At 35.4% G+C, this 15,476-nt stretch overlaps 2 protein-coding genes across 3 annotated transcripts in view; both read left to right on the top strand.

The window, feature by feature from the left end:
• Positions 1 to 15,476, top strand: part of Rad51D (Rad51 recombinase D) — a 78,333-nt gene that overhangs the window by 27,239 nt on the left and 35,618 nt on the right. The window lies entirely within an intron of this gene.
• Positions 1,812 to 15,476, top strand: part of cn (Kynurenine 3-monooxygenase cn) — a 139,052-nt gene continuing 125,387 nt past the window's right edge. For both annotated transcript variants that reach the window (XR_010951343.1, XM_067776458.1), the window contains exon 1: positions 1,812 to 2,050. Coding sequence is in view for 1 of the 2 variants with exons in the window: in XM_067776458.1 (XP_067632559.1) it covers positions 1,961 to 2,050 (90 nt within the window). In the remaining variant the exon portion in view is untranslated. The remainder of the gene's footprint in view (positions 2,051 to 15,476) is intronic.

Raw genomic sequence — 15,476 nt, 5'->3', positions numbered from 1 at the left:
CCTGTTAAACACCAAATTTTTCGTCGAGTTATGGCTCCAGAAACGTCGGTTACACCCGAAGTTAGCCTTGCTTGTTACACTAAGAGTTTTCCAATTACTTTTCCAAGTAATTTAAGTAATAGGAATTTTCTAATTACTTTTGGGATTCCTTGTAATGTAAATGGATAATTTTCAATTATATTTTCAATTCCTTTCGAAAGTATTGCGACAGAAATTACATTTGCGTCCTCATATTATTATTATTATTTTTTTTTCATTAAAAACAAAAAATATGTTTGTACTTAAGTCCCTTTTTTTAAGGAATTGAAATGTAATCAATTCTTTTACTGTGGAGAAAGGGAATTGATTACTTTCCCCAAGCACTTGTAATGGGAATTGACGGTAATTTAATTCCTAAAGTAATTATTACTACCCAGCTCTGCTTGTTGTTATAAAATTATAAAAAAAAACACACTTTCGGAAACCTTGTACCTTCTGTTAAGTTTATTCAATTTATATACTCAGCGTGCTTTGCACACAGAGTATATTAACTTTGATTGTATAACGGTTGGTTGTACAGGTATAAAGGAATCGAGATAGATATAGACTTTCATATATCCAATTCATCAGTGTCGAAAAAAATTTAATTGAGCCATGTTCGTCCGTCCGTCCGTCCGTCCGTCCGTACGACTGTCCGTTAACACGATAACTTGAGTAAATATTGAGATATCTTCACCAAATTTGGTACACGAGCTTATCTAGACCCGGAATAGATTGGTATTGAAAATGAGCGAAATCGGATTAAAACCACGCCCACTTTTTATATATATACCATTTTGGAAAACACAAAAAACCTGATTATTTAGTAAAGAATACACCTAGAATGTTGAAATTTGACGTGTGGACTGATATTGCGACTCTTGATAAAAAATTTTAAATTTTAACCGCCCACTTGTGATAAAATCAATTTTACAAATATTATTAATCAAACATCAAAAATCGTTAAACATATCGTAACAAAATTCGGCAGAGAGGTTGCCTTTAATATAAGGAATGCTTTGAAGAAAAATTAAGGAAATCGGTTAAGGACCACGCACACTTTTATATAAAAGATGTTTAAAAGGGTCGTGGACGAATAAAATAAGCTATATCTTTGCAAATAAGGGCTTTATATCAATGGTATTTCATTTCCCAAGTGGATTTATAGCAATAAATAAGAAAAACTTCAAATTTAAAGAATTCGGCGTGGTACCGCACCTTTTATGACTAAGCAATTTTCCATGTTTCGGGAGCCGTACTAGAAAGAATGGACGAGATCGATTGAAGACCACGACAACTTAGATATAAAACAAGTTTAAAAGGGTCGTAGACTAGAATAATAAGCTATAATTTAGTAAAAAATTATTTTGAATCAATGATATTTCACTTATCAAGTTTTATTGTAAGAGGAAATGGGGAGGCATTTCTTTTAAACGGGCGGTGCCACGTGTTATGTAGAAAAGTAATTTATCTGAAATGAAATGTACAATTGAAGCTCACGCTGAGTATATAATGTTCGGTTACACCCGAACTTAAACACCTTTACTTGTTATTAATATCTTAGCTAAATTATTTATTTTTCATTTTAGTTTTTGTCCTAGTTTATCTGCTGCCAATTGGTTGAGAGTGACTATCTGTTTCTTTGATTAGTTGAAAAAATATTTGAAATTTGAAGCTGCCTCAGAAAAAACTTGGAAAATAGCAGACACCCTAATGTACAATGCTTATCAGTGTGTAAATATGATCGTGTTCGCATTTATGCGCTCAGTTTGTTTTAATTTTGTATTCATTCATTGTGGTTGCATATTCCAAAGCCTTCAGTTACTTAACGAGCAGTATCAAATCTCGCTTGGTTTCATAGCAGCGCATCAGCAGTGTAGTGCAATTCAGAAATCGTGAAATTTATAAGAGGATATTTCTTTTGGATTAGTTTGTAGCGAAAATGTCTCAAACTATAACATATTCAGAGGAAAATAGAAACGGTGTCAATTCCCGTGTACCACTGAAAGTGGCGATTGTTGGCGGCGGTTTAGTGAGTGAAAAGTACATTTTTTTTTAATTTACCTAAGAGCTGGAAACAGCAAAAAAAAACTACTTTTTATATTTAAGTGGAAGCTCAAAGTTCGCATAGTTTAAGTGGTTTTCTAATAAGAAATTGCTAGTATGATGGAGATGCTGGAGGATTCTAAGGGCGCGAATGTTATTGGAAGTGACGTTTGAGATGATAACGAAGTTAACATCTTCGTAAGCACCTAACCACTCAACCTTTGATAAGGATCTGTGAGTGCTCTCACCTACTGAATGGGGCGAAGCACGGTTAACACAACAACAACAACGAAGAGCGTGATTTTGCGTTTTACGCCTAGATTCTGAGCGTTACCGGTAAAATAGTTCCCAGAACATTATATAACCGAATATCGTTACCAGTTCTTTTATTCGCGATTCTGGCCCAAGTGGTAACGCTGTCATCTCCAAGAAACTCACCAGTGTCTGTGGAGAAATTTGAAAGGTAGTTTTCTTCGCTTTCACGGTAGCCACTTTGGTCCATTTGGACCAAAAATGGTCCCTTCCAACCCCATTTGGTCCGCTGGTCCCGTTTCTTCAATTTTGGTCCTTTTTAGGCAGTAGCCACGATTGGTACTTTTCTTTCTTTTCACTCAGGTAAAAATTCACAATATTGCCGAAATATTCGCCACACTTTCGTTAGCCCCCATATAATTTTGAATTTACTTCAATGGAACTCTCACCATAAAAAATTGCTCAGTCAGTAAAATGTACCAGAACAATAACATTTCACCTAGGATATAATTTATGCCAGGCATTAAAAAGAAAAGTGTTGGCAAACACATTGTCGTTAATTGTTGTTGAAATAACCGACTAATAAAAAAAAACTCTTGTTTTATAATAATATTAATAACGGCTAGTTATTTCGATCGGTTATACAGCACTATGTAAAATATATGAAAAAAAAATTTCTTCTCGCCTAGCATAGCTTATAGCGAGCACTTTGTAGTGACCTAACACTTTCAAAGCTTATACAAAGAAATTCGATGCATTACTTCTCGTTTGGAACTTTCATATTTAAATCTTTCTCACCCAGCTCAATGAGTTCAAGGAATTCCAGGACTATTGTGGTGTTAAGCCACGCAAGGTAATTGAAAACTAAGTATCTTCGCACAAGAAATATTTTAACTCGAAGACAGAAGGAAGCAAATGCAAAAGAGATTTGATTTCGGAAGAAATGTTTTGTATAAAATCATGCCCGTAGGTGCTAGCAGAATCCCTGAGTCATGGGATCAAAACTCACACTTACTGAATCTAGGCTCTGATATTAAGTTTAAACGCTAAGAGAAAAGGTAAGCATCTATAAAAATAGCACTAACAAAATTGCCTAGTTTCATTTATGATTTACTGAGTTTTCCACGTACATAGTTCGGCAACACCAGAACGCAAAATTTTGAACCGTTTCTTACTAAAACCTAACTGCACCATACATTTTATTTCATTGCAATCAACAACATAATGCTGGAACCAAGAGCTTTGTCACCAAAACTAGGTTCACAACGTTTGGTTGGTGGAAGACATAGACTTATCCTATGTCAAAATATAGTATCATTTTTGGTTGTATGCCCATATATTTGTTTGTTCAGCTTGAATTAAAGGAAAGTCTTCACTATGTTTAGTCAAATTTTATATAGAACCATCCTAAAATTTTGTATTTTATACTAATAAAATAAAACAAAAATTTCTTTTTTTCGATGAATTTTGGTCCCAAATGAAAATATGGTGTGGCAACCGTGTTCGCTTTACCGAAAATGTCTCAAGGGCCAATTAATGGTGACTTAGAACCATAAAACCATACCCAGATAAAACAGCTGATCGGACCTACCTTATGGAAATCAATGTAATCGATTAATGGTGCCATACCACAGCGCAAACGCCATAACCATACCATAGCCAACCAATTGGTTTTTGCTTTTTCGCCATATCCTTAACCTAAAAATATTTGAGTTGGTGAATTTATTAACTTTTTGTATATTTTATTTATTGTTTTGGATACGTTGTTTAGATACGTTTTACTAAGAGACTTATCTTTTGTGGAATATGTTTGTAATTTCTTGCGTTTTCTTCATTTATATGAAATTTTCACGATTTTTAGGTTAAGGCACCATTAATCGATCACATTGGTGATGGTTATGGATATGGGTATGGTTACAACTATGGCGTTAGGGTTAAGGAAGTTTAATTAGCCCTTCACTTGTAGATACGAGGTTAACGAATAAACGGGACGATGTGTATATGCATATTATGCATGTTAGGTTTCTACATAGGTATATTGTAATTTATTGTGTGAAAGTACATAATGTAAACAAATATGTATAGCAAGAGGCAACACTTTTTATACTCAGTTGAGCAGAGCTCACAGAGTATATTAAGTTTGATTGGATAACGGTTGGTTGTACATATATAAAGGAGTCGAGATAGATATAGACTTCCATATATCAAAATAATCAGGATCGAAAAAAAATTCGATTGAGCCATGTCCGTCCGTCCGTTAACACGATAACTTGAGTAAATTATGAGGTATCTTGATGAAATTTGGTATGTAGGTTCCTGAGCACTTATCTCAGATCGCTATTTAAAATGAACGATATCGGACTATAACCACGCCCACTTTTTCGATATCGAAAATTTCGAAAAACCGAAAAAGTGCGATAATTCATTACAAAAGACAGATAAAGCGACGAAACTTGGTAGATGAGTTGAACTTATGACGCAAAATAGAAAATTAGTAAAATTTTGGACAATGGGCGTGGCACCGCCCACTTTTAAAAGAAGGTAATTTAAACTTTTGCAAGCTGTAATTTGGCAGTCGTTGAAAATATCATGATGAAATTTGGCAGGAACGTTACCCCTATTACTATATGTACGCTTAATAAAAATTAGCAAAATCGGGGGAAGGACCACGCCCACTTTAAAAAAAAAAAAATTTTAAGTAAAATTTTAACAAAAAATTTAATATCTTTACAGTATATAAGTAAATTATGTCAACATTCAACTCCAGTAATGATATGGTGCAAAAAAATACAAAAATAAAAGAAAATTTCAAAATGGGCGTGGCTCCGCCCTTTTTCATTTAATTTGTCTAGGATACTTTTAACGCCATAAGTCGAACAAAAATTAACCAATCCTTTTGAAATTTGGTAGGGGCATAGATTTTATGACGTTAACTGTTTTCTATGAAAATGGGCGAAATCGGTTGATGCCACGTCCAGTTTTTATACACAGTCGTCCGTCTGTCCTTCCGCATGGCCGTTAACACGATAACTTGAGCAAAAAACGATATATCTTAACTAAACTTAGTTCACGTACTTATCTGAAGTCCCTTTATCTTGGTATAAAATATGGCCGAAATTCGACTATGATCACGCCCACTTTTTCAATATCGAAAATTACGAAAAATTAAAAAATGCCATAATTCTATACCAAATACGAAAAAAGGGATGAAACATGGTAAGGTTGTTTTATTGACGCGAAATATAACTTTAGAAAAAACTTTATAAAATGGTTGTGACACCTACCATATTAAGAAGAAGAAAAAGAAAAAGTTCTGCAGGGCGAAATAAAAAACCCTTAAAATCTTGGCGGGTATTACATATATAAATAAATTAGCGGTATCCAACAGATGATGTTCTGGGTCACCCTGGTCCACATTTGGTCGATATCTGGAAAACGCCTTCACATATACAACTACCACCACTCCCTTTTAAAACTCTCATTAATACCTTTAATTTGATACCCATATCGTACAAACTCATTCTAGAGTCACCCCTGGTCCACCTTTATGGCGATATCTCGAAAAGGTGTCCACCTATAGAATTAACCCTAACGCCCTTTTAAAATACTCATTAACTCCTTTCGTTTGATACCCATATTGCACAAACGAATTCTAGAGTCACCCCTGGCCCACCTTTATGGTGATATCGCGAAATGGCATCCACCTTTAGAACTAAGGATTACTCCCTTTTAAAAAACTCATTAACACCTTTCTTTTGATACCCATATTGTACAAACAAATTCTAGGGTCACCCCTGCTCCACCTTTATGGCGATATATCGAAACGGCGTCCACCTATGGAACTAAGGATTACTCCCTTTTAAAATACTCATTAACACCTTTCTTTTGATACTCATATTGTACAAACAAATTCTAGGGTCACCCCTGGTCCACCTTTATGGCGATATCTCGAAAAGGCGTCCACCTATAGAACTAAGGCCCACGCCCTTTTAAAATACTCATAAACACTTTTCATTTGATACCCATATCGTTAAAACAAATTCTAAAGTCACCCCTGGTCCACCTTTATGGCGATATTTCGAAACGGCGTCCACCTATAGAACTAAGGCCCACTCCCTTTTAAAATACTCATTAACTCCTTTCGTTTGATACCCATATTGCACAAACGAATTCTAGAGTCACCCCTGGCCCACCTTTATGGCGATATCGCGAAACGGCATCCACCTATGGAACTAAGGATTACTCCCTTTTAAAAAACTCATTAACACCTTTCTTTTGATACCCATATTGTACAAACAAAGTCTAGAGTCAACCCTGGTCCACCTTTATTGCGATACCCCGAAAAGGCGTCCACCTATTGAACTAAGGTCCACTCCCTTTTAAAATACTCATTAACTCCTTTCGTTTGATACCCATATTGCACAAACGAATTTTAGAGTCACCCCGTGGTCCACTTTTATGGCGATATCGCGAAACGGCATCCACCTATGGAACTAAGGATTACTCCCTTTTAAAAAACTCATTAATACCTTTCTTTTGATACCCATATTGTACAAACAAATTCTAGGGTCACCCCTGCTCCACCTTTATGGCGATATATCGAAACGGCGTCCACCTATGGAACTAAGGATTACTCCCTTTTAAAATACTCATTAACACCTTTCTTTTGATACTCATATTGTACAAACAAATTCTAGGGTCACCCCTGGTCCACCTTTATGGCGATATCTCGAAAAGGCGTCTACCTATAGAACTAAGGCCCACGCCCTTTTAAAATACTCATAAACACTTTTCATTTGATACCCATATCGTTAAAACAAATTCTAAAGTCACCCCTGGTCCACCTTTATGGCGATATTTCGAAACGGCGTCCACCTATAGAACTAAGGCCCACTCCCTTTTAAAATACTCATTAACACCTTTCGTTTGATGCCCATATTGTACAAACAAATTCTAGGGTCACCCCTGGTCCACCTTTATGGCGATATCTCGAAACGGCGTCCACCTATGGAACTAAGGATTACTCCCTTTTAAAACACTTATTAACACCTTTCTTTTGATACCCATATTGTACAAACAAATTCTAGGGTCACCCCTGGTCCACCTTTATGGCGATATCTCGAAACGTCGTCCACCTATGGAACTAAGGATTACCCCCTTTTAAAATACTCATTAACACCTTTCATTTGATACCCATATCGTACAAACGCATTCTAGAGTCACCCCTGGTCCACCTTTATGGCGATATCTCGAAAGGGCGATCACCTATACAACAACCACCACTCCCTTTTAAAACCCTCATTAATACCTTTAATTTGATACCCATATCGTACAAACACATTCTAGAGTCACCCCTGGTCCACCTTTATGGCGATATTTCGAAACGGCATCCACCTATAGAACTAAGGCCCACTCCCTTTTAAAATACTCATTAACACCATTCGTTTGATGCCCATATTGTACAAACAAATTCTAGGGTCACCCCTGGTCCACCTTTGTGGCGATATCTCGAAACGGCGCCCACCTATGGAACTAAGGATTACTCCCTTTTAAAATACTCATTAACACCTTTCATTTGATATCCATATCGTACAAACGCATTCTAGAGTCAACCCTGATCCACCTTTATGGCTATATCCCTAAATGGCGTCCACCTATAGAACTATGGCCCACTCCCTCATAAAATACTCTTTAATGCCTTTCATTTGATACACATGTCATACAAACACATTCCAGGGTTTCCCTCGGTTCATTCTCCTACATGGTTATTTTCCCTTATGTTGTCACCATAGCTCTCAACTGAGTATGTAATGTTCGGTTACACCCGAACTTAACCTTCCTTACTTGTTTACTATTATCTTTACTTATTTGCGCTTACAATTCTTTATTTTTCTGTTTTGCCCTTTTCTGAACAACAGCTGTTGTGTGGTTATTTCGATGTAACCACCTACTTTTGTGGGTAAAAAAATTATTCAGCTACTTTCGCAGGTAGAATCAAAAGGGTGTAAAAGTTGCCACATGATTTCGTTACCGTGGTGAAGAATGTTGTTACCACACTAGAATCGGGGCGTTAGTGACAAGTGGAAAGGAAAGAGGAAAATTTTTTTGAAATTCACTGGACAACTTCTAAGAGTTGGATACTCAAAAATATAAAAAATCGATAAAATTTAAAGGGTAACGTAACTAGTGTAATTTAAAAAGAAAAAAACAAAAGAACAGTTCATAAGCAAACATCTGGATTTCTAATAAAAAAGCTAATAAGCAGAATCAATAGGACGTAGAACCGCTATATGATCGCCAAAAACAAACGGCTTATTCTAGTATTTGATGACTTTAAAATAAGAATTTGGAATCTAATTCCACTGAAATATCAGTTACTTACTTGGGATTCAAGTTTTAAAGGAATCTCACTAAGTGATTTCTATTTGAAAGCAATTAAGAAGGAGTTATATTCTTGTATTGCTCGTTTTCATTTTTCTCCTTGTTGTTGTTGTTGTAGCGATAAGGACACTCCCCGAAGGCCTTTGCCGGATGCAGATCCGATACGTTCCGGTTCCAAGCCCGACCATCTCGGGAACGATTTGGTTTGACCACAGCCGACCCTCTAGGCCATAACGCCCTCCCACCGACTAGATCCAGAGCCTCGACTGTTAATAAACAGGATTCGCCACGGATAGATGAGGTTGACAATTGGGTTGGAGAAGCTATATATTGCGCTGGCAACCACTTAAAAGGGTTACGCTACACAACCACTTGAACATATTTGGTATTTTAGTCGCATCTTACGAAAGGCATACCTACCGCGGGTATATTCTAACTCCTAACCCGCTGGGGTAGTCTTTTTTCTTATTTTTTTTCTTTTCGCCGTTTTGTGCCATAATTTTCTTGTGTTGTAAGACCATTGCAACAACTATTAAAGAAGAATGCAAACTTTAACTTTGAGGACCAGTGCATTAATGTATTTGAGGATTTGAAAACTAAATTAACTGAAAGTCTCCGCTTCCTATTTATAATCCTTTAGAAGAAACAAAATTACATTGTGATGCCAGTTCTCTTCAACCTAATTCTGATATAGGGCGTTTTTGTGACAAATCCTGAAATGGGAAATTTTTGAAAAGTATTTTTAGATAGGATGATTTTGAATTGGCAGCCGGCATGGGGTGATAATGAACTGACAAAAAAAAAAATTCAAGAAAGTGGCTTATTCTCATAGAACTTTATATTCCGGCCTTGACTTGGTAGAAGAGTTAAGCTTTTGTGCGGTCCTGCTACACAGGGAGTATTTAAATTTTTAATATGAAATTTCCATTTAAGTATTCATGGAAGTGTTCTGGATAAACCGTTAATTTAGAATATTCGGAACACGTTCGTTTGATACTACCTCACGAGATTCGAATATTCCAAATAAGTATATACATAATATTTCAAACGACTCCATATTCTTAAATGCAGAAATGTCCGGAACATACGGAATGAATAAGTTAGCATGCTGAGTACAATTCGTTATGGCATCTCCATTATTTACTAATGACATTTCTACGTAAATCCATTTACTCGTCGAGTTTTTGACGTGGAACGATGAATTTTAAATTGGTTTAGATTTCGTATGTTCATAGGTTTATGAGAGTGCACGATTTCTTGGTTGTCCTCTCTTTTCATAAAATTACATATGTCCAGCCAAACTAATAGATCATGGCACGGTTAATAAATTAATAATAAAATTAAAAAAATTGTTCCAAGGAATTATGTATTTCTGTACTTATCGGATATTTGTAAGCTGATTGCTTCCTATTTCTACTACTAATATTTTTCGAAAAACCGCAAAGAAACAACACAGTTAACGGATGTCAATGCGATTTGGGAGCAAAATGGCTGCAATTGTCAAAAAATTTGTCAGGCGAGCAAACCTCTTGTGATTGAATCATGCGCTATATGTACCTCGGGAAATGAAAGATAATATAATAAGTTTAATACATGAAAAAATTGGACATCAATCTGCTATTGGTTTCCAAAAATGAAGCAAAAAGTTGAAAAATGTTTACGAAACTGCATTTAATGTATTATGTATGCATATCCAGTACGAGTAAATGAACGAAATTTATATAAATATCTAAAAGTCCCTTGCCATTTGATAGAATTCATGTTGTCCACTTTGGTCTCTGCCTTCAATACTATCCAAGCGGAAAATTTTGTTAGTTGTGACTGACGCCTTTACAAAATTTTTTAACTTTGAGCAAATGCTTCTGAGGCAATCAAGAAAAAACAAGAATATAATTTTAATTACTTCTATAAAAATAGTGTGACGGCGAAAGAATACAAATTTGGATATTTTGTAGTTATAAGAAATGTAGGCACGGTTGTGAGAACAAATAAAAAATTGTTACCAAGTTTTAAAGGGGCCAATATAGTATATAAGGTATTGGGAAATGATAGATACTATCAGCCCAATTCTAAACGAAAATTCCGTGCGAGTTTTTTTCCCTTCTCCCATTCCTCGTTTTCTAAATAAAAATTCCTTGTGAGTTTTTTCACTTCTCCCTTTCCTCCTATTCTGAACAATGTTCGAAAAAGAGGAAACCGGTTATGGGAGAAAAGTAGGTATTATGAATGTGAGGGAGAGGGAGATGTCTTTGCCATTTCATAGGAGTTTTTTCACTAGTTAAATTAAAGGGAATGCATCGAAATAGTTAAAGGAAATTCGTTCTTTTAAGAAAGAACACTTATTTGTACAAATTTGTGCGAAAATATGTATTTACATTCTACCACAATATTCTCACTGTTAATACAACAACAACCACAATATTCTTTATTTTAAGTCGAAAAATATAAGCAACGGAAAAGCTCTTCGCGTATTTGATGCAGCCATCCAGAAATGGCGCAAGGATTTTTTAAGAAGGCTTAAATAGATTTTGGCATATGGCGAAAGGCAAACTCAACTCGACTTGGCCGCCAGAAAATTGCTTTGCAGAATGAATGCAGGCAACTCCGGCGGATTTGTGTTATCCCGCCGGTCTTCTTCTTATGCTCCTCTGTTGATGTTGCTGTGGCACCAATTCATTACTCATTTCACCACATGAAATGCAATAATGTGCATTGTTTATACCTTATTTCTTAATTTCAAACAAATTCGCAACAATAATTAAACTTTTAAATTTTTTAAACAAAATAAGAAATGCGCAACGAAATTTCAATTGACAAAGCAGCTGACTTCGAAAATTCGAAATTCCTATTCCCCAATTTTTCATCTCCCTAGGAGAAAGGAATTGGAGGAATTTTTCCGCGGGAATAAAAAAATCCGCGAGAACAAAATTCCGCGAGAATATTTAGAATTGGTCTGTATATAGTGCGTGATATAGAAAACTGCCAACAAACTCAATTACCCTATGATGGAGTTATTAAAGCTAACCAAATGAGAAAATAGCTTGCCAATAATTTTAGTGAGGGAGATATGATGTTACATAATAGCGTAGATTAAAAAAAAAAAAATTATTTCACATATACGTTATAAACCAAAAGAATCAATATTAATTGTTATGAAAACTAACTTTAACCCTTTCGCCCCTACTGGGACAATGCGTCCCAGCAAACTTCAAATATGTGTACAACTTTTAATTTTTATCCAATTACGCATTGAAATGTGCCCAATAAAACCTTGAAGCCTTCCTTGATGATCAGTAACCGCCTTCCGTCATTATTGACATCAAATTTCCTCTTACGCAATATTTTGCACTGACATGTCGCAAAATTTCATCAGTAACGCGTTGTATTTCAGTGTGAAACGTCTATCTGGTACCGTTTTTATTCGTAATATACCGCTTGCTGTAAAGTTTAGGTGTGAATAAATATTATTCGTTCGAAATTGGAAAGAAATTATAACGAAAAAAGTAAGTTTTTTATATTTATAACTGCATTGGGACATATAATCCCAATAATGCATTTGTATGGGATAATAACATCCCAATATTTGTTTATACCTTTAGATGTGTACACATTTTTGGCCCTTTTGGTATTATTAGGACTTATTCGTCCCACCTATAAATGTTAATAAATGTTATTCGGATTATATATCCCAGGATAACGGTAAGGATTCAGGTATGCCAAACATTTCATATTATAGTCATATTACAGGATTAGCTGTCGTAATGATGAAAACACCGCCTGATTTCGAAAAAAACCTCAGGGGTGAAAGGGTTAAATTATATGACCGAGGTCGGTCTTAATTGGCCGAGTTGTAAACAGCATTGTACAAGAAAAACCCATGATGCAATTACTAGAGGTTTGTTCTCTAATAATGACAGAGCTTTGACACTCCCAAATTTGAAAATCTGGACGGGTTGCATTTACGAAGCAAGGAAAACGTGAATTAATTCAATCCTCTTCAGCGAAAATTGTAGTAGAAAAGTACCTTTAGAAGTATATTTCTGTGATAAGAAATTTGTAAATGCCAACAGGGTTTAGGTGAAATAATTCATTTTCTACTAAATATTTCGTGAATTTAATTTTTTTATTCAAAAATGCACTATCTCAAAATTTGTTTCAAAACTCCCTAACTGAGCATAAGTTCAATGCATTTTGACATAAGAGGGAGTTAATGAAAAGCATTTTGAGATAAGGGGTTCTTCAACCTAATTCTGATATAGGGCGCTTGCGACAAATCCTGAAGTGGGAAGTTTTTGCAAAGTATTTTGAGACAGAACGATTTCGAACTGGCAGACGTCATGGGGTGATGCTCTACTCCGCAGCTGCAATGAACTGACAAAAAAAAACAAATGAAAATGATTTATTGTCTTAGAACTTTATGTTCCGGCCTTGACTTTGACAGAAGAGTTAAGCTTTTGTGCGGTCCTGCAACTAGGGAGTATTTAACTATTTATTATGAAATTTCGGAAAGCTCTTTTCCGTTTAAGTATTCATGGAAGTTTTCCGGATAAACCGCTAATTTAGAATATTCGGAACACGTTTGTTTGATACTACCTCACGAGATCCGAATATTTCAAATAAATATATACATAATATTCCAAATATAAACTGAGTCCACAAATTATTAAATGGAGACGAATGTTGCGAACATACGGAATGAATAAGTTAACATGCTCAATGTATACATTTCGTTATGGCATCTCCATTATTTAGCTACTAATGAAATTTTTACGTGAATCGATTTACTACTTGAACTTTTGACGTTAAATTGGTTTGGGTTTCGTATGTTCATAGGTTTACGAAAGTGCACGATTCCTTGGTACCTGTACTTTAACTAAAATTACTTATGTTCAGCCACACTAATAGATCATGACATAGTTAATAAATTCATCATAAAATTAAAAAAATTGTTCTAAGGAATTATGCAGTTCAGGGCCTGTATTCAGTAAGTGTGAGTTTTTAAACATACATTTTTCTTTCATATAAATTACATGAAGAACAAGTAAGGAAGGCTAAGTTCGGGTGTAACCGAACATTACATACCAGCTGAGGTCTATGGAGACAAAATAAGGAAAAATCACCATGTAGGAAAATGAACCTAGGGTAACCCTGGAATGTGTTTGTATGACATGGGTATCAAATGGAAGGTATTAAAGAGTATTTTAAGAGGAAGTAGGCCATAAATTTATGGGTGGACGCCATTGAGGAATATCGCCATAAAGGTGGACCAGGGCTGACTCTAGAATTTGTTTGTACGATATGGGTATCAAATGAAAGGTGCTAATGAGTATTTTAAAAGGGAGTGGTGGTAGTTGTATATGTGAAGGCGTTTTCGAGATATTGACCAAAATGTGGACCAGGGTGAGCCAGAACATCATCTGTCGGGTACCGCTAATTTATTTATATATGTAATGCCACGAAAAGTATTCCTGCCAAGCTTCCATGGGCTTTTGATTTCGCCCTGCAGAACTTTTTCATTTGCTTCTACTTAATATGGTAGGTGTCACACCCATTTTGCAAAGTTTTTTTCTAAAGTTATATTTTGCGCTAATAAACCAATCCAATTACCATGTTTCATCCCTTTTTTCGTATTTGGTATAGAATTATGACATTTTTTTCATTTTTCGTAACTTTCGATATCGAAAAAGTGGCGTCCGACTACGACGGATTTCGGCCATTTTTTACACTAATACAAAGTGAGTTCAGGTAAGTACGTGAACTGAGTTTAGTAAAGATATATCGATTTTTGCTCAAGTTATCGTGTTAACGGCCGAGTGGAAGGACAGACGGTCGACTGTGTATAAGAACTGGGCGTAGCTTCCACCGATTTCGCCCTTTTTCACAGAAAACAGTCAAGAATCTAAGCCCCTACGAAATTTCACAAGGATTGGTATATTTTTGTTCCATTTAAAGTATTCTAGACAAATTAAATGAAAAGGGCGGAGCCACGCCCATTTTGAAATTTTCCCTTATTTTTGTATTATGTTGCACCATAATCATTACTAGAGTTGAATGTTGACATAATTTACTTATATACTGTAAAGATATTAAATTTTTTGTTAAAATTTGACTTAAAAAAAATTTTGTTTTTTAAAGTGGGCGATTTTGCTAATTTTTATTAAGCATACATATAGTAATAAGGGTAACGTTTCTGCCAAATTTCATCATGATATCTTCAACGACTTCCAATTACAGCTTGCCAAACTTTTAAATTACCTTCTTTTAAAAGTGGGCGGTGCCACGCCCATTGTCCAAAATTTTACTAATTTTCTATTCTGCGTCATAAGTTCAACTCACCTACTAAGTTTCATCGCTTTATCCGTCTTTGGTAATGAATTATCGCACTTTTTCGGTTTTTCGAAATTTTCGATATCGAAAAAGTGGGCGTGGTTATTGTCCGATATCGTTCATTTTAAATAGCGATCTGAGATGGGTGCCCAGGAAACTACATACCAAATTTCATCAAGATACCTCAAAATTTACTCAAGTTATCGTGTTAACGGGCAGACGGACGGACGGACATGGCTCAATCAAATTTTTTTTCGATACTGATGATTTTGATATATGGAAGTCTATATCTATCTCGATTCCTTTATACCTGTACAACCAACCGTTATCCAATCAAAGTTAATATACTCTGTGAGTTCTGCTCAACTGAGTATAAAAAGTGTACATTTTGAATCTCACAGTTACTGGATCTACCCCCACTACTTATCGGGTATTTGTAAACTGATTACTTC

The sequence above is a fragment of the Eurosta solidaginis genome, chromosome 3 (assembly GCF_040869045.1).
Source record: "Eurosta solidaginis isolate ZX-2024a chromosome 3, ASM4086904v1, whole genome shotgun sequence".
Classification (NCBI taxonomy): Eukaryota; Metazoa; Arthropoda; class Insecta; order Diptera; family Tephritidae; genus Eurosta; species Eurosta solidaginis.
The sequence above is the reverse complement of the archived record's forward strand: the minus strand, read 5'-3'. Positions and strand labels throughout refer to the sequence as shown.